Source organism: Pleurodeles waltl, chromosome 3_1, assembly GCF_031143425.1.
Source record: "Pleurodeles waltl isolate 20211129_DDA chromosome 3_1, aPleWal1.hap1.20221129, whole genome shotgun sequence".
NCBI lineage: Eukaryota > Metazoa > Chordata > Amphibia > Caudata > Salamandridae > Pleurodeles > Pleurodeles waltl.
The window spans coordinates 1,001,298,970-1,001,324,150 of NC_090440.1; the positions used below are offsets into that span (position 1 = coordinate 1,001,298,970).

Sequence of the window (25,181 nt, forward strand, 5' to 3'; positions counted from 1 at the left end):
GACGAAACCAGACTCATCTGGGTTTATCAAATATGTGAGAACTGTCAGGAGTAGGATTTTCTGTGGTATATTTTTAACTGGCATTATTAACCATATAAACGAGCCCCTAAGGCTTCTAGTAAATTGGTGTGCTGTTTTATGAGCACTACAATCAGTGCTTTAAATGGGCCGGTACTGTCAGGTACTCGGTACCGGCACTTTTTATTTTGAGAGGGAGAGTACCTGCACTTGCAATACTTTTAATTGGAGAGAACCGGCACTTCTCAGAAACAAGCAGGTACTCTGGTACAGCGTACCCGCACTTCTATTTTTCCATTTCAAGCACTGACTCCAATCACCCTTTCTCTGAGAATGGAGAATGCCAGTCAGGTAGGAGGTATTATACAGTAAGTATTCCTTCATTGCAGCTTACAATTAAGCTGGTAGTTCCTCTGTACCAGTTTCTTCTGTTTTTCAGGGATTTAAAAACATTCTTAATGTCTAATAGGGTGAGGGGAGCATCCATTGCTGCTTTGCCCCTTCCAGGAACTACTGTATATTCTCAATGCATTGTTGGATAAGGTGGTGCATAATGTGCATCAGTATTCACTGAATCTTTCATTTGCCAAAATATGACCCATCTTGTCCCTTTAATGGTGAACTTGAGCAGTGAACTGTTGATAGCCTTGCATCCTAACTGTGCATACTTTTCGTTGGTGACAACTCAACTTGAGTGTGATCCTAACCGCTCTCCAGTGTCTTATAGTATTGTACAGTGTTGTCAGTTGCCTGAGAAGCATTGATTTGACTCCACATGCTGCTTCAATACACATTTCCCTTACCACATCATCTCACTTCATCATATCCTAATCATTGCTAGTAGTAGAATGTCTGTTATTTACTAAAATGTGTTTTTTTTTTCAGAAAGAGTCTGAGACTGCATCCTGGTCGGTATGGTTGTTAGTGGTTTTCACCACAGAAAAAAGTACAACAGTGGTGATTGGTCCGATAATGTTTTACCTAGATAGTCAATATTAGCCATTCCAGGAAACCTGTTGAGACATTAGGACCTTTTCCAGCCTAGTATGGAGTGTATGTTTTGGGGAACAGAACTAATATTCTCCTAGGGCTCCATGTGTATCTTTCCAGGCATCGTGTAAACCTGAGATGGTTCGCCAACTACTAGACTGTTACGATCGTAAAGCTCTGCTCTCTGTCCCAGTCCGTAGCAGTCACATAGTTGTAGTCTCCACCACTGATGAGTGGTGCCTGAGGGTTCAGTACAGTAGGAAAGGCGACCACAATTTCAAATGAATGAGTGCTCTGAGGCTAAGGAATGAACTCTTAATCGCTCTACAGTCTTTTCACATCAAACTCCCAGTTTTGCATCCTCTTGTTGGGTTCAGAATACCGAAGTTGAGAATTTACAGAGAAAACAAAAAATAATTGAGTAAGCAAATTGTTGTGGCCGCAGTCTTTTTTATAGCTAATTGATTCCCTAACTGTGTTTTTCCAGTGTTGCCTGCAAAAGAGCAAACAAAATATCAAAAGAGTATCGCATATATGTGACTGCACACCTCTGTATTAAGAATGAACAAGAATAATTAAATGTATTAACCTTATTTTCAAAGTATAACCATTCTTTGGGACATTCGCCATGCTGACCCTCTGTAACATTAGCATGTTTATCTTCCTTTACTTCTTTTTCAATCCAATATTTTCGAATACTTTTACAAATACCGGGAAAACGAACTTCACAATCAGCATCGCCCCAGAGTCCTGTTAATATTAAACACGTAATGTTTAGTTAAACCAGAGCACATACAGACACAGAGTGAAGACATTGCATTTCACTGTACTAGAGTTACACTAATTAATTTAGCTTCCGGCACTTGGTATACCATACTCATCAGCCGCTGTGTTGAAATTGATATCTTTTGACGTTTGTTAATGATGTGAGAATGTAGGTATTACTACCACTGCCTCATTGCCGACACCATGGTAGCAAGTCTGTCAGTTAATCCGTGCACTCATTTAAGTATCTCCAGCAATTACACGAGAGGACTAGAAATCAGTTTTATGTCACATACCAGATTTGATATAATTCATTCACTGAAAGTAACTTTTTAAAGAGCATGTCCAGTACACATGCACATTTTAAGTTTTCCATTTTACTGGCTCCCAGTTATTCCATAAAGGCAATTTATACCCCAGTGGTTCAGGCAGACAAATATAACTTAAAGGTTTCTCCCTAGTCAATCCTACAATTGCTGTTTCCTCCTGAAGGAACATATATACTTGTTACAGTGCTTGCAATTGTTAATTCATTTCTGGATTAAGGAAGCATTCCTGATTTGATCAAATAATTTATACAAAAGCTACGCCAAAATTGAATTGTATATTTTGTTGTATTTTGGTATGCCGTTTAGCTTTCTATTAATTAGGCCCTTCAACCATAAATATGCTAAGTATTGCATACAAATATTTGACTCTGCATTATGTATTATATTTCAGCCCCGTACTGCTATTTACGTTATGGGCAATTGCTTATCATCAGTCAGTTCAGCTAGGTCTGGAGATGTCAGTTCAAAACCAAGGAGGATGAAATTCTGCAACAGACACAAGGCAAAAGTGCCATTTGTAAGCGAAACGTGGGGAATAATCGAAGCATAATTTCATATAGGTCTAAAAACAAGAATAAGTTAGATGATTCTCAACAGAATCTAGTTATGCGTTTGGGCTTGACATTTAGTGCCCTATTACGAGTTTGGCATTCAAGAGACCCCCAAATTCACGGTGGCCGTCTAACCGCCGTGGACTTGCGGTAAACACCACTGCATTAGGAATTTTGCGGTTTGGCTTCAGTCCACCGAGTCTGGTCGGACCGCTGTGGCCGATGGTGTGCTCCTCCGTGCCGGCAGCAGGCCTAAAACCGCCAGCTGTAATAGGAGGCAGCAACCCGCCAGGCGTTGTTTGTGGCGGTCGCCTCACCACGAAAACCCTGGCAGTAATGCACCCAGTGACAGGAATCCCCATTCCTGTCACTGGCACACGCACCCCCACCCGTCCACACACTTGCAAACACACTCTGACCTATCCACACACTTGCAAACACCCCGACCTGACTGCATGCATACATACAAACATCCCCCTTCGCATTCATGCACATCCCTACCCCGTCCTCATTCATTCACATCCCCACCCCCTCCACACACACATTCATTCACACACTCCTTCTCTCAACATTCGTGTACATGCACACACTTCCCCCCTCCACGCACTCATACATACAAAACCCCCAACCCGACCTCATGCATACATACAAACACCCCCTCTCGCTCTCACACTGACATACACGCAACCCCACTCACTCTCACACTGACATACACTCATCCATCTCCTCCGCACACCTTCATACATGCACCCTCCTTCATACATGCACCCCCACTCACCTGCACAGCTTCATACACGCACCCCCACTCATCAACACACTCCCTGACATGCACTCCTACTCGCTCGCACCCATACAAACACCCTACTCGCATGCATCCCAATACACAGACCTACTCACTTGCACCCCGCCACACCCCTCTGCCCTCTTCTTCCATTCAGACACACACAACCTCCATGCACACACATGTACACATACGCACTCATGCAAACCCATACCGCCACACATACATGCACACTCCACACACATGTACACAACACTCCCCCCAATTCGGACAGTCAACCTACCTGTCTGGGCAAGGTAGCCATCCGGGAGGGGATGGGTGTCACCATTTCTACTGCCAGCGCTGCACTGCTGTGCCGTATTACGTCTCATAATACAGTGGGCAGAGTCCTTTTGACGTGGTTGTGCTGGCGGTGGAAACGCCTCTCACCCACCCTCGGCCTGGCGGTGTCGGGTTTGTGGTTGTAATCTGGCGGTCTTTGGTCTCTGACTCATGATCGACACTGGCGGTCATTTGGCGGCCGCCAGCACGGCCGTCTTCCAAAAAGACCACCAATGTCATAATGAGGGGCTAAGACTCTAAAGTATTTTTCTCTTTTTAAACCTTGATATTTACCAAACATAATATTTCAAAATGGCTGGAGAACAATTTTACCTTTGAACTACTATATTTTAGAGATATCCATCTTTGGACACACATTGCTGATTTTCTCAGACAATTATTAACAAATGCAAACAGAAGTTGACAAGCATGCACACACAAAAAATGTTATATTTGCATCAATATTTCTATAGTAGATGTGTAGGGCCATGTAAGCACCATGGCAGGATATTTGGTCACAGTAAAGCAATTCATTGCTTGTATATCCTTATCCTAAATCTTATGCAGCAAGATGACTCCTGTAGAAGCTTCAAATCACAGAGACGTTCTCTATTCTGATGTGTCTGACAGTGAACGCATTTGCTTGAACACAACACCAGCAAGGATGGAAACTCTGATTCCTTCCATGTTCTACAGGAGGATTCAGCCAGTCAGCAAATACTTGAATTCGGCTAATAGTCATAAAAAAGTTTTAAAAAGACAACAGAAAAAAAGACACAAGTACATGCGAACAGATAATATAAAATCACAATAAAACGATATATATGTATCTCAAAGTACATAATGCAATCTTATGACACTAAAAAACTGACCACATTGTAACAGTTAAAACAAGGCCCAGTTTGACAAAGGCTTTAAAAGCTGGTTACAATAAAGGCAGTGACGATAGCCTGAGGTAGAAGATTCCGGTAGCTCAGGAAATGCTAAAGGTCTCATCTTTTCCAATTCTGAGTTCTTGTTGAACATAACTTATAACAGCTAGACAATGGTGCTCTGAATCTAAAAGATGCAAATGTTTCAAGTCTAAAATGTGTGATCTGGGGCTCGAAGAATGCAGTAATGACATAAAAGTTTCAGGCAGGGGCGAGCATAAAAACCACAAAAGAGCATAAAAAGAACGTAAGTTTGGTTGGAGATGTTATTACAAGGGCAATGGGGTAGAGTTGAGGACCAAGTGCACTGCTGAGATTAAGCTATTAAAAGGTGCAATGTGTTTGATCTAAAATGAGTTAAATAAAATCTATGTTCGGGGTTCAAGATTCAGAATAAGTATGGTTCCCCCCCTTCAGTAGATTTTATATATAGGTAGCGACAGACAGACCGAACTCAAGGATAAACCTTGGACAGTCTGTCCTGGTCTCTATACTGATAAACAACGGGATTTCACCAAGTTCTATGTGCTGTTATGAATTGCATTAGGTGAGTGAAACAAATTCGACAGGTCAAGATCAGAAAGAGTCCTCTTAACAAAGTCTAACCACGGGGTGAAATCCAAACAGTCTTGTCTTTGGCAGTATTCAATGACCAATCAAATAAATGTGGTGCAGGGCGAGTGCCAGATCCTAACCCAAAGAAGCAACACTACAGCCTTAACTATGTCCTCCAAATAAAAAGTCCAAGGGGCGGCTTTATGAAAGTGGCGCGGCAACGAGTGCAGCGCCACTTTCCCTGCACCTCTTACCGCCCCCTACCTTTCTAAATAATGGAGGCATTAAAAGTGCCTTGAAAAGATGCAAGGGAATTTCATAGATTTTCTTGTACCATTTTTGTTGCCCCCTAATGGGGGAATGCCCCCTTTGCATTCATGATGCCTGGCACAGGCATAATGTAGAGCAAAGGGTTTCAGAGTGGCGCAATGTATACATTGCGCCACTCCGTAAATATGGCGCAGGGATTACGGCCTCGTTGGGCCACATAAACGCAAAAAATAATGACACTAACGTGGCGCAAGGTGGCGCTAGGGGATTATAAATATGCCCCCAAGTTCCAAATGGACAATAAGACTTGCATTACTATTGGAAGAAGCCAACAACCTGCATATACATTTATTCTCAATTTATTGCAAGCTTCCTGGTGAAGTGTAGCCCCAAACGCCAACCCCGTAAGTTTCAAAGGAAGAGCATTTCCTTTTATACAAAATTGTTAGCTCCTTAATAGGTTTATGGTCTAATTCTTTGGAGAATTTAAAAATCGCATTTATAGCCCTGGCAAATTTACAAACTCAGGAGCTAACCTGGCTTAAATTATCCATCAACAAAACTCCAAGGCAATTAAAACTCTGCACCTTAATAATTGGGATACCATCTATGGTGTCTATTTTCAAGTGGATTGTTTTGGGGTCCACAGATCATATTATGTGTTTTTCTGGTGGTTTCTTCTCAAATTTAACCCATCCCCATAAAATCATTAAAAGACCTCAATAGCAATTGCAGTCCATTTGCAATGCGAGCGATTAAAACCGCATCATCCACATAAAGCAAACCAGGGACTGGACGATGCACAACCACGGGGAGTTCCTTTACTCTGGTCACAAGCTCCTCCTTAAGAGCATTAATATAAAAAGAAATACAAAGGGGACTAGAATACTACCTTGTCTCACACCTTTGCTGGAGAAAGAGGCAGGAGACCACTCACCATTAGTTCCAAATCAGTCCTGGTCCATTTTACCACAATGCAGACATCTCAAAAGGTCAATCAGGGCTACATCAATCCATGTTTTACAGATCATAGCCCATTACTTGCCCCTGCCAACCAGGTCGAACATGCTGGAGAGGTCCCTAAACTCCATGTGAAAAGCTCCTCCTGTAGCTTGAATATATTTCCCAGATAGCAAGAACAAGTTCAGGGTTTGCTCGACCTTACCAACCCCTGGACGAAAATCATATTGCACTTCTGGGAGATGATTATTCTTCACAGCCAAACCTTTCAATTTTTGAAGAATTGCCCTCCCAAAGATCTTTACAGAGGAATCCCAGAGGGAAATTGGTCAGTAGTAGGTTGGACTATTTCTATCCCCTTTTTAAAATATTGGGACCATGATGGACTTCTTCCAGAATTTAGGGATATCACCTCTTATCACCACACGATAAACAATTGTTAGCAGGGGTGCCCAAAAAGTGGGAATCTGTCAAAAAACATCAATAGGCACAGTATGATTCATTTTAGAGGCCCATACAAAACCTACTATGGGCCTCGTTATGAGATGCCTGGTAATTGGAGGGGAAAATAACAGGACCAGGAGTAACAATTCTGACTGATATCTTCTCCCACACACTGGGCATCATGGACATTCAGCCCTGGAAAAAGGAAAAAACATGCTGGACCTTGGATTTGTACCAATCCTGCAAATTTCCTCTAATTTTGCGAGTTTTCCACATGTTTCCGGCACCATATAAAACCTGTAATTGGGAGGAGTAGTATCCCTTCCTGAAATATCCCTCCACCAGACTCGTACTCCAGCGCTAGATGTTTTCTTGAAAATCTAGGTAGGCGTCAAAATAACTTTTTGATACATTTCTGCCCTTTAATGCCATCCCTGGTATTGTTCAACCCAGCCAATCGGGGTTACAAGGGACAGTTTCTTTGAAAAGTGAATGGCTTTGGTAAAATAAACACACATCTGCTGTTCTTCATCCAAGTCATTCTTCATTCAGTGGCTTTTAATAAAACCAACTGTTGTATGCTCAATATGATATGAACTGGGTGAATCGTCGTCCAAATTCTTTGAGGATGAATTATTTATTTGAAAGTCACGAAGCAGCATGTCTGATCCTGAGACTGTTTGGACAGAATCATGTTGCTCATCCTCTAAATTGCGCCAGATTTCAGATACAATTTCTATGGATGGAGAAAGGCAAAATATTTATATGAATTCAATTGTATACTTTTCCAGGAAGAGATTAGTACAAATGAAACCTGTGAGACCCTGTAATCATGAAAGGAAGAACTATACTGCACTTGAAAGTGGGAGAATGACATACGTCCTGGCTCATCCATATCAAAGAACGGGTTCCAACCTTGTGGCAAAAGTACAGAAACAGTAGCAACATGGAGACTATTGCTTCACATGTGCAGAATCCCCTCCAGGTGTCCAGGGTTTGTGATTAACTGCCATGGATACTCACCGTAACCCCAAGGGTGCCTATAATGTGATAGCAGTGCTTACTATTTTATCAGAGGCACCACTGTACCAAGGCTGGGCACCATAATGGTCAGAATGTTCACAAAACATCAGTTATGACCATTATGCCAGAGGTGGCCACCTTTACTTTACAGATGGTCAAAATGAGGCCAGTTCTACTCACAATATGTCAATAACGGCTTACTGTATGTGCAGCTAGACCAGGAATGCCCAGAATATGTCAAGAAAGACAATTATTTTGCCACAACCACTATTATGACAGTAATGGTTGGAATCAACATTACATTTGGGGGTCCTTTACACCAGGCATTGCTTTGAAGTGGTAACATTATTTACCACGCCCACACTTATGTGACTCCACTTTCTGTCTGTCAGAAGCTTTTATTGTATAATTGTTTAAAATCTTTACAAACAAAAGGAAATCACCCCCATTAACAGAAAATATACAATAACTCATAATTTCTGTTTGGCTAAAAAACAGGAGCAAAGCAGCAATAGTCACTTACATTTTCGCAGAACAGTTGAAAACTACAACATATGTCAACATAATAAGAATAAAAAGTAAGAAAGCTCAGAAAGGATAACTCTGCAGTTCATCAGAATATTATATGGTTGTTTTTTGATAATAGTTATTACACCCAAAAAAGAGACAAGTGCTGACAGCGCAAATGAATTGTGCAAAATCTCATGTGTTAAAATTTCAGAAAGACGGTGCATAGAAAAGCTCGAACAGGTAGCAAAGCATGCTTTTTGTCATCATGCTGTGCTTTCTAAGTAGTACAATTATAATGCCAGAGGAAGATAATACTATAAGCGACAATGGCCTGTGCTTGACCTCTAGTATAACCACTAATCCACAACAGGATATGTGTTCTCAGAGAAATAATCCTAGCAGCAAGTGTAAGTTTATAAAAGTAAGCCAGTCCAGCCACATGCAAAAAGATAAAACAATGTCAATAGGGCAAAACGGGTGACGAATTACTAATGACAAATTGGAAACATGTGGAAATTAGGGGCTTAAAACTGCTTCACCCTTCACTTTTTTGAAGTGATGAGTTTTAACCAATCTTAATGCTTTTGTTCAAAAGCTTTTGTAGTTAATGAATGTACTTTCCATATTTGGTCAGGTCAGATGGTTCTTTCAGGATAAAACAAGATTCCTTGCCTCATTACAAGTCTTTCACCATGGCTTAAAAAAAAGGGGTTTTAACAAAGTGCGATGTGCGTTCATCAGTGTGGGGCAGCAGAATAACAGGTGATTAAAGACTCGATTTTGTAACCACAAGCCTGCATTTGACAAACATTCAAAGGGAATGCCATTTTGGATTTGTCTCTTTGATCTTAAGGCCATTAACCTTCCAGCCTTGATTTGTGTGAGGCAGCCTTTCCGGATCGCACACTTTAAATACAGACAGAAGGTACGGGCATTTATCGTGAGATGATGCTACTGCTGCTATCACGGATGTGCTGTTCAATTTTGACAAATTAGTTGTCATAGAGAGTGTTTTTCTCTGCTTTTTCAGCACTGTTTTAAGAGCGGTATGTGAGAGCACCAAGTTATTTACTTCTGTCTGATATATCTGAAGGGAATCAAGCACTTTGATTAAGTACTGCAACCAGGGTTTGTTTTTTGAGTCAAAGATAGGATGAAAAGCAGACTTCAATGTGTTGGGCAGAGCCTTGCCAATCCTGTAATAGCATTATTAAAAAGCGCCCATACTGGCCCACCTCTGTCCTTCCAGACTAAGGCCCATATTTATACTTTTTGACGCAAAACTGCGCGGCGCAGTTTTGCGTAAAAAAAATTACCGCCGGCTAACGCCATTTTGGTGCGCCGTGCGGGCGTCATATTTATACTTTGACGCACGGCGGCGCAAACAACAGGTGGGAGTCATTATTTTTGACGCACACCGCGGCGTAAAGTCGTAAAGGAAAACGACGTTAACGCGGCGGAAATGACTGTGGGTCGATTTACGACACCGCAAACCGGATATGCGCCGTTTCTTTACGCAATACCGTCAAAAAAAACCACGAACACTGCCAGTTCACCAGAGGAGAGCCAAAATGGATCCCAGATGCCACTACAGACCCCAGGAAGATGACAGCAGACCAGGAACCATCTAGGAGGATCCACACAAGAACCAGGACACTTTTAGGAAGAAAAGAAAGTGGCGCTTCAGTGCAGAGAAGCAGGAAATCCTGCTTAAAGAGGTGACGGAACACCAGCACCAACTGTTTGTCACCTCAAAGTTGCCAATCAGTAGGAGAGAGGCTATATGGCAACAAATTGTTGACAAGATTAACAGTGTGGCAGAAGTACGCAGAACAGTCATCGAGTGCAAGAAACGCTGGCATGACTGCAAGCGCAGGACCAAGGAAAAGATGGCCAGGAACAGGAAGGCAGCACTGCAGACTGGAGGGGGAGTCCAGCACACCAGGAGGCCCTGGACCACATGGAGGAGATGGTTGCAGCCGGCATCCCTGAGGAGATCGTCACAGGGATTCAAGGACAGGACAGCGCAGACTACCATGAGACAACGCACATGCAGGGTAAGTCGCATGGGGAATTATAATGCAATAATGTCAACTGCAACCGGGGGGGGGAATACCTACTACACATTGCATGTAAGTCATCATATACATGGAGTGGCAAGGGTAAAGGGGCACGGCAGGGGGGCATGGTCTGCACAAACATAAGCTGGGGCACACCATTACACTACACCAACAACAGTCCCATGGGGGCATGCTGTCATGCCAACGATGGAGCAAAGGGAAAGCCACAACAGGAGGGAAGGCCACTACGTCAAACTGACATCCTGGCACTCATCAGCCAACATACCTCCTACATTAACTAGGGCCCTATTAGCAATCCTCTAGCCAAACCGACAACTGCAATGTAACTGCAACAACAGTTGACACTTCCACCTCTGATCTGTGTGCAGCTCAAGTAGCCAATGGCAGTAACCTCCCCATGGAACATACATACCTAAATTAGGGGGTGAGGATGACAACTGCAACAATCTCCAGAAACAAGACAAAGGCCCCAGTACACTCAAATGTCAATGCCCATAGTTGCCACAAACATCAGCCAATGTAAACAACAATAGGAGCGACATAGCACTAAGGACACACCCATGCTGCATATGTCAGGGTCCATCCTGTGCCTGGGTAACAAGGCAACATCACAAATGTCATACTGCTCAGACAACAACATTGAGGAGGGGACACATGTAACTGGTCACTGAAATACACCTGCACAGTCAGAGGACGAAATAGGACACTGATACGAATATCAGGGCAATCCAATGTAACACACATTACCCAACATCAGCAGGACACATTAACAATGTCAACATCCATATCACATCATAACATTGCCATGCATAGGATATGCTACATGTCAATTACAATTAAGTCGATGTGAAAGATCAGGGATTGGGGCAGGTCCTGATAGTTAAGTGTGCTACGAGGGCCATCAGAACACCCACAGCCAGTGAAAGGTCTCACCATGAGAATGGATATACACAGAGGGTCGAGTAGGACAAAAAGGTGGCAATTCTCTATTTGGCATAAAGCAACACCTAGAGGCAATGAGGCTGACAAGTCTGATAACTCAATAACATACATGTAACCCACAGGTGGGCCATAGGCCTGAAACAATGCTCATCTGAAGGACTGCAGATATTAATACAAAACAAGATCACAAAGTGAATTCATCAAAAGGCAGGCACATCACGTCAAAATTGTCACAACACAGACACACTAATCGTACCCTGTTTCATTGCAGAGGAAGATGGATCTCCTGCTGATATGCCTGTCCCAGATTTCCCTGATGACATGGATGACGATCCGATAAACATTCCCCAGGAGACCATCCAAAAGGTCCTTGAAACCCTCCAGACCCCACCTTCAGTCACAAGGAGTAGCACAGAACAAGCAGCCATCGCAGAGGATCCACCCACCAACCCAATTGTAAGACCTGCCAGCTCCATTACAGCTGAGGACTCAGACGACACAGGCACCAGCTTTGAGAGAACTGTAGTTGGAGTACAGCGGGAGCTGGCCAAGGAGGTGCGGATGGGGATGCAAAATATGTCAGCCAGCCTTGAGGGGGTGCGTTCGTGCATGATGTCATCTGCAGATCAGGCAGCAGCTATGCAAGCCCTAACATCCATACTGCAAGGACTACAAGAAACTGTCAAGGAATTCACCACTGCAATAAGGGAGTTGCCACAACACCTCACACCCCAAACCTTCCACTACATGCACGAATGCAATCATGACTCCCTCAGGGCCAACCTGGCTGCCTACCATCGTGATGTGGCTGCTATTCTCAAGAACCAGCAGATCCTCCTTGCTGAAGTACTGCCCTTAAGACCTTCACAGGGAGCAGCGACCGGGATGTCTGATTCCACGTCTTCTAACACTGAGGTGTGTGTTGCCCCTTCACAACCAACAACAACAAGGACAGAGGAGGCAAGACACACATCAGAAGAAGAAGAAGACCTGGAACAGATCACATTCACACGGAAGAGTACCCGGAAGCACTAGTTCCTGCACCATGGCCAACTTTTACCAAGGTCCTACGTTTTGTCAAATGCCAGTCTTACAACAACTCTACTCAATGACTGTTCTGCTAACCACTGCATATCTTGTCAGCATGCCCAGTAAATGTCTCTCTCTTACTAATCGGCAAATCCTGTCCCTCTGCACTGTCTGTAACATCACCCTAGCATGTCAGTAGCATTACCTACACCCCTTCTGTAGGATCACAATGTAAGATTTCACTAGAACGGACTCATCAAACATGGACAATGTACATATTGCACTACAGCACTTTTCAATAAATAGCACTTGCACAACAAATATGTCTCTGTGTAATGTGACACATCAACTGTGCAGTAGATAACACAAATGCGCCTGTGTTCAAATCATGTAGCTTGTCAATACAACTGTCTTGACATCATCTAGTCAGATACATCTGCACAGTGGCCAGGATTGCATCATAGCCTGCCCATCCTGAGGAGAATAACTGATGAAGTAAGAAACCACACACCATCATGCTGTGTTGGACAGAATAATGCTTCCTCAAGGGATATCAAAGTCAACTAATAGTGGCTGATAAATGTTATCACCATGCAATACTAACACATATAACTGTGCAGTCTAAGCTAAGCAAACACTACAAAACACTGCATGAATTAAGCTTTCTGTGTTAACATCCAAATAGGTAATCATGCTGAATAGTGACACAAATGATCTATGTGAGTCATGAAGACAAGAAGACAAGAATGTTTACAAGAACTCACCTTAGAAGGGGTCCCTGAACATCACACTGCAGTCAGACCTAAAACTGTCCCCCCAATACCAAGTCTGGAAGCACACTTTGTGATGTAGAAAACATACTCATCAACAAAAATACTTTGTAATCCATGTCAACTGTGTTTGGTGGTGCAAACAAATGGTGGATTCTTACCAAGGTAGCTCTGGGGTAGCTGCCATTTTACACCTCAGTTTGTATTTGTTTGTAGCATAGGACACAAATGTCATAGAACAACAATCATCTACACTGATGGCAAGGCCATGATCAAGTAGCAGTTAACACATAATGTAGAGGGTTATCTATATATTTATTAAAAACTGATCACATAAGAGGAAACTAAGGGAAAAGTCATACCTACCCTAATCTAACCTGACTACTCATTACCCACAACTGTCCCTAACTAACCTAAGCTAAACTTACTCATCACATGTAACGAATCATTCTAAACATCAACCCCCCCGCCCCCCATTATGAGACAGGACACATGGAGGACAATACATACTAACCTACACATATACTATACTATCCTAAACAATCATATATCTTTTTGTATTTTGTTTTTTATTTTTTTTTATTTTTTTGTGTGTATTTTTTGTTGTTTTTTGAATGAAACACACAGGAACCCCAACATTGCCCCCCACCCACCCACCCACACACTTAATAAGTAAAAGTAGAAAGAGTCAGGACCCCCCCACCCCCCTCCCTAACACTAACTAAACTAACAGCCTATACTAACCTAACACTAATCCCCCAAGCCCACTAATCATGAAAACAAGGAAAGAGGAGGGAGGGGAGGGAATCATGTCCATTGCAAAAAGATATTTCTAGAGGTTGGCCCTCCGGAGGGTCCGCCTGATCGATTTGACCCGCCTCTTTATGTAGCTGACATCCTGGGTAAGATTGTTCACCCTCCTCAAAACTCGGTCCATCTTATGTTCCAAAGCCAGGAATGCCGCTGGGTCTACTGTTGGTGCTGGTGCCGTTTGTGTCCCGGCCGAGGTGCTCTGTGGCCGTGTGGAGCCTAGCCCACTGGACTGTCCTGCAGCTGTCACACTGCTGGGGCCTGGGTGTGCTGCAGATGTAGGGACAACTGTCCCCGCTGTGGGTGGGGCCACCTGGGGAGAACCAGTGGTTGTGGTGGTGGTGGCTGTGGTGGGCAACGTTGGGCACCCTGTGGTGAAGCCCACCATGCTCCGGAGGCCCGATCTGACTGGTATGTACGGGCCATCCTTCAGAACCCCGACTGCACCTGCAGGATGTGTCTGTACCTCATGGCCCGCCTCTCAAATTCATGCTTCTGGGTGGGTGTCATGTTTGCAGCTGTGAAGACAAAGGGCAACTATTTACCATAGGAACTGCATTGTGTGAAATAGCACAAGTGGTCAATCTGACAATCCATCTACTGTACTTGTAACAGCTCATATTACCATACAGATCATTGAAAGTCTCAGAGGAAGTACATGGCAAGCCTGCCTACAAAGGTCATCTCACACATAGCACATCCAAAACCTACATGAAGGGTAACAACTGGCAATAACTTGCCATCAGAGTACTGACAGTTGTCAGCTAACAATCATGCTGCACATCCTCCGCCTATTGCTTGGACTACATATGTCAGTGTATGTGATGATAAACACAAACCACAAGGTCTGCTATTTGTAATAGGATTTGCTAGTACAGTACTCATGTGCCATACCTGAGTGTGTACACTAGGTTTAAAACAAACTTTCAAATAGTCACAAGAATGTGTAACATACTGGTAGCTTCAGTCCTAGGTACCCTATTCACAAACCCATGCCTGTGTTTGGGGAGGGGGGGAAGAACAACAAACAATACCAAACTACATGCGCACCCAGGAGTGTATAGAAAACTCAACATGTGTTTGGCTCTACACACACACCACCGGTAAGGGCTATCAACAAATCGGAGTCAGCTAAACCATGACCTATCCAAGGCCCACACATGTCAGAATATACTGACCTAGGTCAGCATCACATACTTCCAGTGAGGCATTATTTTCAACAGACACAGAGTAGCAAGAACACCCATAATCATGATTAGTATGCACACCTAGGCCTTTGCACTCTAGTTCCACACACGTGTAGTACAACATGTGGAAGTACATGCTCCCAGAAGGTTCAACCTACAGTGTACTCAGTACATCGGTGAATAGGGAAGCAGCAGTCTTCAGAAAAGCAATTTGAAGAAGCTATCTGGGAGAATGTGAGTCTGACATGCAGACTCAGTCTGAGACGAGTCCCAGTGCAACTCTTATTGTTACTAGTGTATTCCACATGACTCACCCCAGTTCTCATAGCGGGGCCTACAGGAATGGTCTACAAACCCTAGATCAGACAATTGGATAAGCATTGGTCAACTCAAAATGTTATAAGAACTGAAATACCACTAATGGAACTAGACTAATGATTGGGCAGCGCATCACACCTTGCAATGTGTTCAACACATAGGAGTCCATCACACATCACCAGCATACACAAAACATAACACACATGTCAACACTCACTGTAGGTGTCGGGGTCCTCAAAACGAGCCACCTCTCCCACTGTGTATGGTGCCGGTCCACCTGTAAAGCATGGAAGGAAGAATGTGCTCAGAATCAGTGCACTGACAAACATTTTCAATAACAAAAACAATGTGTAAGCTGACATAAGTAATGAAACCCTTTCAGACATGCTCATACTGCATGGAATATCTCATGGCCAACATTTACATAGGATGGGTCTCCTGCTACAGTTACACACACTTCTACACACATGCAGTGGCCCTGACTGTTATGTGGTGGCAAACATGCACCTCCATTAGTGAGCAGCAACAATATTGGTGTGTATTCGTCTCATCATGTGCATCCAAGAGAGACATCCAAAGGCTGGTTTCTTGAGGACTGCATGACCTGTCAAACAGCCTATGTGGTCATGACACATTTGTGACAGATAGGTACATTGTACAGAGGGGCAGGGACTTTGGCAATACCTCATGTTGTTACAGTTTCATAAATTGATGTGTCCCAACAATGGTGATTGGCACCAAACATAGATATTTGTACCCTAGTCCATACCTTTGGACTGCCATCCCTAATCGGATTTTGGCACAACAAACACCAAATACCTGTCTAAGATGTTAGCTGAGGGCACCTGACTCCTTCCCAAAAATGGTTCATGTCCAGATCTGGCATGTATCAATAAAATATGAAGGAGCACATTAATCCCTAACAGGCATAGCACTTCCGTGAACACTTTCCTTACACACTCACCAGACACACATGAGACATATGTCTGGGCCACATAGCTATCATCAATTGACGTGAAGGCAGCACTCATTTTCAGCACCATGTAGGGTTTCCAATGTCAGTCTAGATATAGCGTCAACATATATAGGTATGATGTTAGTACATCCATACTTCACTGGCAATTGTGACCTGTAGAGTCATGATTGCCTCATTAATGTTTAGCTTGTCTGACACAAAGGCGGCACTAAATTACATTAAGCAACAAGCATCCTGTAAGTTTGCAGAGCATGAGCTGCCTGACTGCTAGCATTTGTCATACTTCACATAGTGCATCAATTACCCTGTATGTTTCCGCAGCATTACACACAGTCAGCAACTTATCTGGCAGATTGTGTACCAATCATCTCATGTCACCACCCAGCTTTTAATTGTGCACATTTACATGATCTGTACTCACCAACAGGGCCACCAATCATGATTCCCAGGTGGTCCAGCAGATATTGCTCCCAGGAGATCAGGTCAGCCCAGCGGTGCTTCAGCTGGTGGTGATTGCATTGGCTCCCATACACATGCACCAAGTGATGCCGCACCTTCTCCCACCGGACTTTTCGGGCCTCAGTGTGATACCCCTGTATCACCGTACCCCCAGCCTCGAGCATCAGTGGGAGGAAATGGCACACCAGCCATATGAACCCCCACAATTCCTCCTCACCCATCCTGCCAAGACATGGCCTACCCGACATCTCAGCACAGAAAAAGGGAAAATGTAGGGGAAAAAAAGAAGAAAGGCGAAAATGGGGAAAGTAGGAGTAAGGAAATACAAAGTAAACTTAACAATTAGAAGAGCCCAACTATCCCCTATATAACAGTACCCACAACAGACTCCCACAGACAATAAATACACCACTGGACTGGACAAATGTAAACAACACACACTCAGACAGTATTATACAACAATTATTAAAAGACAAAACAACAAGTAAGATAGCACTCAGGACACAAAAGCACAAAATCACAGGACAACACTCTGCACACAGCCACACAGTCTAAAAGAATCACAGACTGCAAAGTGAAAGTGAAAGTACACCCACTGTACAGATTCTGTAAACAGGATATCCTATTACATCACATCCAGCATAACATGGCCGCCGTTTTTTCCCATTATGCGTCATATTTTCACGCATACAGCTTGTGCGTCATATTTTTTGACGCACAGGAGTGAAAATAATGCTGCCTCCAAATATTATTAATAAATGGTAAATATAATTTGGATGCAGCATAATTTTTACTTCCAGAGGTGAAAAATATGCTGCATCCAAATATTATTTACCAATTATTAATAATATTTGGATGCAGCATTATTTTCACTCCTGTGCGTCCCAAAAATATGACGCACAAGCTGTTTGCGTGTAAATATGACGCATAATGGAAATTATGTATTTTTTATGTCCAGATGATTCATGCAAATTTGCTTTACCTAACGGTGCTAAATGCAAAATACTGGGCTTAGCGAAAGCAAATGTGCCTTTCAGAATGTATGGAAGGCATTCACAGTGCAATAGTAAGGATTGGCCAAAATGGAGATTACTTATAATTGCGCACACATTTAGATAATTGCAAATTGCGACTCTCCACATATGAAATAGCTAATAGGGTGTCCTTATTAGCTAATTTGTGAGCACATGTATCAAGCTTTTCCTAAGTGCAAAATGGCCAGTTAGGTAATGCAATTGACGCCTAAACAATTTTTGGTGGTAACCATGTGCTAATTACCAGATAATTTAGAAGAAAAATGTTTTACTATTGACATGTAGCGCACATATGCCCCTTAAGCATGTGTGTGCTTCACGTGTCCGTAAAAAGTTTTTAATTGGGCTGCAGCAGAGGGGGACTTAGGCCCCCAGCACCCTGGGATTTACTGTTCCTGACTTGTTAATTCATCAACGCTTTTCCCAATTTATGTACTGCTAAACCATTGGCAGCAGGCCCATAGATGCAAATTGAGTATGATTCTCTATTTGCAAATCAGTAATAGCATTTGCCCATTTGAAGTTTTCCCTATTACTGCTTTTGAAAAATCAGACATACCATTTAGCATTGATTTAATAGCAAATTCTTAAAGTTCCATATGTTATAATAGCAAATAGGTTTTTGATGCATGTGGCCCTTAATGCATTGCCTGGTTTAGTGGCATGTTTCAATCTTCATGCTAGGTTACAATTGGGACACTACTGTGATAGGCTGCTTGCAACCACTTTGGTGATTGGTGGTGTATGTTTATATGTGAGACATCATACTGCAGCTGACAATGCACCACTACTTCCTTAGCTGGAGTTTGATGGTTGGCTGATGCACTAGTTGACCAAATGTGTGGGCTACATATATGTCTTGCAGAATTTGGCCATGTTTGCCATCAGGAGAAGATAGCAGTGTGACATACATGGGTACGATACCGCAATGCCTATGGCTCACTGTGTGTGCGGTGGCCACTAATGTAGTTGTAGGCCCAGTGTGTGTGCATCACAAATTTGCTTGTAGTATGTGTAGTCAATGTGTCCATACCATAGATGCAAGTCAATGTGGAAATGCGTTAGGACATGTGTCAGTCATACATGTGGCAACATCCATTGTGTGGCCTACCAAGGTTTTGGGTAAGGTAGACACCACAAATGGAAAAACATGCACCAGATGGATGGCTGACATTTGGTAATGAGAATTGCCCACAGTCGGACCTTCCTATTGGCCTGGATATTTGTAAACTGCTTCGTAGGCACTTGTTGGTGACTCTAACAGTGAGTCAGGGAAAAGCCTTGACGAAGTGGGTACCTTCTAATTGTGCCAGAGAGCCAAAGGTGAAGCAGATATGTATTATGAGGCCACAGTTGATGACATATAACTGAGCCACACCTCTCCAGTGGCTGTGATGTACCAGCCTCCGAGGCAGCCCGCATCCACATATTTCCTGTGATCAATTGCACAGAGGTGTCATGTTCATGTGTGTGGTCCAATGTTGACCCTGTATCAACTGTTAAGGTTTATGTTGTCACTATTACGTCCAGGTCTCATCATGAGTTAGTGGCAGCTAATCGTATATCTATCTCCTTATCTCCTTTGGAGATAAATGTGAGTAAAGTCATTGAGGACATGGGAACCTACACGTGGATGGTCCCACCCTGTCACTGAAGACGTGTAATGAGACTTTCAACTGGGCAACCTTGGTGTGCTGAGTGAGAGAATGTCTCAGGTGTCAGGATCCGGCATATGTCATTGCAACATTTGTACTCAGGTTGGCCTCTGTGGATGCAACTACATCTGGGAACATCATAGCCTCTGTGCAGAATAATATGGCTGCTATTCACCACACACGGGCCATCTCTATTATTTGGACAATGTTACTCAGCGTGTGAACTGTCAGGGTCCTAAAATGTGTAGACTTTTCATGGACATTATCTGAGGTTGCTGTTTCTGCTGGAGCCCACGTACACCATCCCAGGCTATGGCACAGGTACACTGTCACACTTTGCAGTTTAGGCATTAATGAAGCCCAGACAAGGGATGGGGCATGATTTAGCTATTCAAGGGCACTGTAACAAATAAGGTACAAATAAAAGTCAGATGATGCAATACAATGTATTTGAGTATACATTGATGAGGCAAATGACAAATTAGCCTCTGAGGAATGAGAGGTTTTGTACAGCAAGTGTGGTCCATATGTGGCCACCGGGAACATTTAGGGTGACCCACGGACAGGTGCCAGTCAGGCTGACAGGATGCAGGGTCAATCAGGATCCAGCTCTTTCACAAGTGACATGATCAGTGGTCTGACTAAGACTGGTCAGAGGGAGCAGTAGACAGTTGACATGTCAAACTGTGTATGTCCTGTGTTGTTTTGAAGGTGACACATGAACCCAGATACAGTGTTACACGGCTACATTTGTAGCAATGCTTAACGGTGTATTTGCCAAAATGTCAGCATCTATGCTGTTGGAGGCATCAGCAGGGACGGTGCATGTAAATTTGGGTGGTGTGCATGGAGGTGATCACTGGTGTGGCCTCCATCAGTGTCTCACAAGTCCTGTCGGATGAGATTTGCTTTCAAATGGCCTACAGTACCTTTCACACGGGAAGCAATCTACAGGTGATACCAGGCCTTATAAACTCCAAGCCAGTGTATTATTTGAGCTGACGTCCATGCAGTCAGATAGTACTATGACAATGGTATACCATAGGAAAGGGTGTGGCACACTGGATGACTCTTGTTAGTGTGTGTGTGTAGTTGAGGGAATATCAGGGTACACATATTTGTATTCCAGGGACCTCTTCAGACAGGTGGGGTGTGACCAGGCGCATGGGTGTGTCAGGATTTTAGAAAAGGGCTGACATGTAGATGGGATGTAATGTGCTGGATGTTTGTCATATGTGTGGCACTTGTGCTGTGTATGTTCTGCTTATGTGTAACTCTAGTGACAGATAGTCTTTGCAAAGATTGTATGTAGTTGGACTTACTGCTGTCAAGGATCTGGTCATACATTCCTGTTCCTGAAGCAAAAGCATGTCAACTGCCTGATGTATGAGGCCTGTTTTCCCCTACTTGAGTGATGGTGTTTTAGTTGTGTGCCATATGCTGCGATGAACCATGTTTCCAACATGTATGTGTGTAATAGGTGTGGTCCTCAGCTATTGCCCTTCAAAGGTGAACTGTACAGGATGTCATTCATTTACATTGTGTGTGTATATGACCGTTGTATGATAGGCATCACATTTGTTGTGAGATTTTCTGTGTCCTGATTGTTATATCATCAATGCTCCATGAGGCGACACTCTTCTTCTGATAGTTAGAGCTAAAGGTGTGCAGAAATGATTTGCCAGACCATGAGGTGGTGTTTCTTATCAGTGTTTATTTACAATAGTTCATAAAGTGGTGATGGTGATTATATTTAAAAGAAATTGTTCACGATGTGTTGGCGCCTACGCACTCCAGCAGCCGTGTTTGGTTGTTCCCCCTCATGTTGCAGGGCAGCATCCTCCTCTTCCTCGTCTTCAGGCATGTGTGGGTCTGGTTCCAGGAGGGGAATGTTCCTTCTTATGCATATGTTGTGCAGGATGGCACATGTTAGTATGATCTTACAGACCATTGCAGGGGAATATAGGAGGCTACCACCAGTGATGTCGAGGCGCCTGAATCTGGACTTGAGGATGCCGAAGGTCCTCTTGACTATGCTGCGTGTCCTCCTATGTGCGTCATTGTAAGCACGCTCTGCTGCAGTACTTGGGTTGGCAAATGGTGTCATGATCCATGGCTGGATCCCATACCCCTGATCAGCTGTAGGAGAAAGAGAATGGGGTCATTTAGATGTAGCTTGGCCCATTAATATCAGCTTGCATGTCAGTAGTTGTCTTGTGTTGTCTGTGTCTCTTTTGTGTTATTGTGTTGCATCCTGGGCTTGTACCATCTGCATTGTGTTGTTATGTTGGCTGACCGAGTGTTTGGCTGGTGAGTGGTTGTCAGCAGTATGTTTAGGACTTTGCAGTCCAGTGTGCCCTCCCTTGCACTGTGACTTGTGATCCAGGTGTCCCTGTGTCTTGATTGGGGGTGAGATGATAGTTCCATACACAGGTTAATTTTGACAGTGTTGTTAACACGTTGATATCAATGTACCATGGACATCCCATACTTTTAGACTTCTGCAATGGATTGTAGAAAACATGATTGTGAGGCTTACTATTTGCAGGTGACATTTAGCCGACCCACTCCAAACGTTGTGCCACAGATGTATTGACATTAGGCTGTACAGTATTGTCAGATGTGTGACAGGTTCAATGGTGACCAATGAAACCTGGCTAGCTATGTCACGACCTGAGTGTGTTCTTGTCGACATGTTGCAGTTGTGGTGTATGTGTTGTTTTTCCTAGAGTGTTTCTGTGCAGTGTGTATGTCAGTAGGTTTTCTGTACTTACCGACAAGTAATCCATTGCCATATCGTCCATCCTGGAAGTGTTGATTGATGGTGCTGTGACGGGAGATGAAAGAGTCATGTACACTCCCAGGATATTTAGCCATGATGTTGGTGATCAATCCTTGGTGATCGACAATGGCCTGCACGTTGATGGAATGTGTGTGCTTCCTGTTGCGGTAGAGGTGTTCAGTTGCAGCAGGTGGCACAAGGCGTACATGTGTGCAGTCGATTGCACCAAGGACGTGTGGGAAGCCACTGATTGCGTAGAACCCCTGTTTAGTTTCCTGCTGCTTCTGCAGTGTGTTAGGGAAGCAGATGTGGCGGGGTGTCAGTCGAATGATGGCATCCAGTACTTTGGGCAATAAGGTGGAGAATGATGGTTGTGATATTCCACCTACCAGGGCACCAGTTGTTTGAAAAGAGCCACTTGCCAGCATATGAAGTACAGCAAACAGCTTTGTTTCTGTTGGGATGGTGTGGGGTGTCACCAAAGTGGGTACCAACTGCAGTTCAATGTTTCACAGCAGCTGCTGAGTGGCCTGCCAGTTCAACCGGTACCACTGTATGATGTTGTGTTCCCTAAAGCCCTGAAGGGTTGTTCTTGGGAGGAATATCCTCTGCTGCCTTCTGCGCTGCCTTTGGGGTCCCTGCTGGTGTTGTTGTAGCTGCTGTTGTTGTTGCTGGGCTCTGCGTCTGCGTGCATGCTGGATTAGAATGACCTCCATGACTCCCTGTTGCTGCTCTGCTGCTCTGCTGTTTGTTCTGTGTGTTCTGATTAAATACAGGTGTGTTTGCCCCATTTTAACGCCTGCCCTGACCCAGGCTTTAATTTTTGACCCAAATCGGGCTGTGCGTAATTTCTGGCTCCGCCTCCCGTCCGTGAGTCATTTTTGCCCGAAAGCATAAATACGACGCACGGCCCTTTAAGCCATTTTTTGGATGGGAAAGCCTACCTTGCATGTAATTAACGCAGGGCGGGTTGCCGCATCCAAAAAATGATGCACACGGCGGACATTTGTTGTCCACGGACTCGGGCGTCAAACTTTAAATACGGGGCAACGTTTTCGCTGATTGTGCGTCAAAATTTTTGACGCACAATCGGCGCAGACGGAGTATAAATATGCCCCTAAGTTTTAATCTTATCAAACAGCCTCTTATGTATTGAGGTAGCTTGAACACTCTGTTTTATCCTTTGACTTGGAGTGTTTCCACTATTTTGGTAAACTGCCCCGTGAAGACTTCATGGCCAAATTTTTGTGCTGGTATTTGGGATGCCCTGAGCTCGTCATATAGGCACTGAGGAGGATCTTTCTATTAAATTATTGAGCTGGCATTCTCTTGTAATTATCAGTTTGGCCTTTGCTTTGAGGTGGCACAGATGAGTTTTAGAGATTCCATTCGCAGTCAGCCACACTCCTAAGTAATTGTACAATTTGGCCCCACTAATCTTTAGGGGGCTCATGTTCTAATGATGGTTCAGTTTTATTGGCATCCTCTTAAAAGTTCTTACTTTAATCTCTGATGCATTTGCCTTCATTGTATTTGTCTTGTTATAATTATGGAGGGCAGGTAGTGCTTTTTGAAGCCGAATTCTGGAATGATCTAACAAGACAATGTAATCCGCATATTGTAGCAACTTGACTTTGAGGTCCGCAATTTTTGGCGGAATAAAATAGGTGCCTTTTAAGGACAGGGACCTATCCACTGTATAAAATTGCATAGAAGTGAGGCAAGGACACAGCCTTGCTTTATACCATTATCTGTGGGGATCTTCCTGCTTACACCCATTTGTGACAGCTTAACCCTCACCCAGGTTGATGTGTGGAGTGAAACTATATCCCTCAACAAGTACATCAGAATGGTCCATCCTTGTAGTTGCCTTCATAAATAATTTCTATCCACCGAATCAAATGAGGTGAAGTAGTCCACGAAGCAGGCATAAAGACGGTGACTTCTTGCTGGAGGCTTGATGTATTAAGTTTGAGAGGGTCACTATGTTATCAATAGTCGCTGAGTTTGCCCTAAAGCCTGTTTGGCTAAACAGGACTGTCCTGTTAGCTTCCACCCAGTTTTCCAGCTCTTTTAGTAGAACAGAGACAAAAACCTCAGCTTTGATGTCGAGAAGGGTGATGAGGCAGTAATTGGCTAGGTTCTGCCTGTCCCCTTTCTTGTATATTGGGTTTAAGATAGAGACCCTCCAGCTACCAGGGATGTGCAGTACAATGTTGAAAGTGTTGATGAAAACCACAACTCAATGTCGCTCTTAAAGAGTTATGCAGGGATACCATTAAGACCCAGAGCACCTGTTGCCCTGATACTGCGCAAGATAGTCAAGATATCCGTGGCCACAGGTACTAGCTCATATCCCCGTTGCATATCTTGTGAGGATTTGTCCCAAGGACAGACGGAGGTGGCAGTATTGGCTACGTATATCTTATTTACATGTTGTATCCATTTGAAGCCTTAATCGCATTTGTTCAGAGGCCACGTTGACTCATCTTATTTTTAATATACCTCCATAGCTCTGCCTGGTTATGCTTAATCGGTAGTGAATAAATATGTAGCCACTCTTTAGCTACCTGTTTGCACTTTAGAGACCAGACCAATTGCTTTTGTTGTTTGGATAGAAGCCGCAAACTTTAACAGTAGCTCTGATTTAAATGAAGGGATTTTTTGTTTTGTGACATAATTTTTGCAA

At 43.6% G+C, this 25,181-nt stretch overlaps 1 protein-coding gene across 1 annotated transcript in view; it reads right to left on the reverse strand.

Annotated features, from left to right (window-relative positions):
* Positions 1-25,181, reverse strand: part of PLA2R1 (phospholipase A2 receptor 1) — a 1,061,792-nt gene that overhangs the window by 135,075 nt on the left and 901,536 nt on the right. Inside the window, exon 20 of the mRNA XM_069224206.1 lies at positions 1,598-1,758. Coding sequence (XP_069080307.1) covers positions 1,598-1,758 — 161 coding nt within the window. The remainder of the gene's footprint in view (positions 1-1,597; positions 1,759-25,181) is intronic.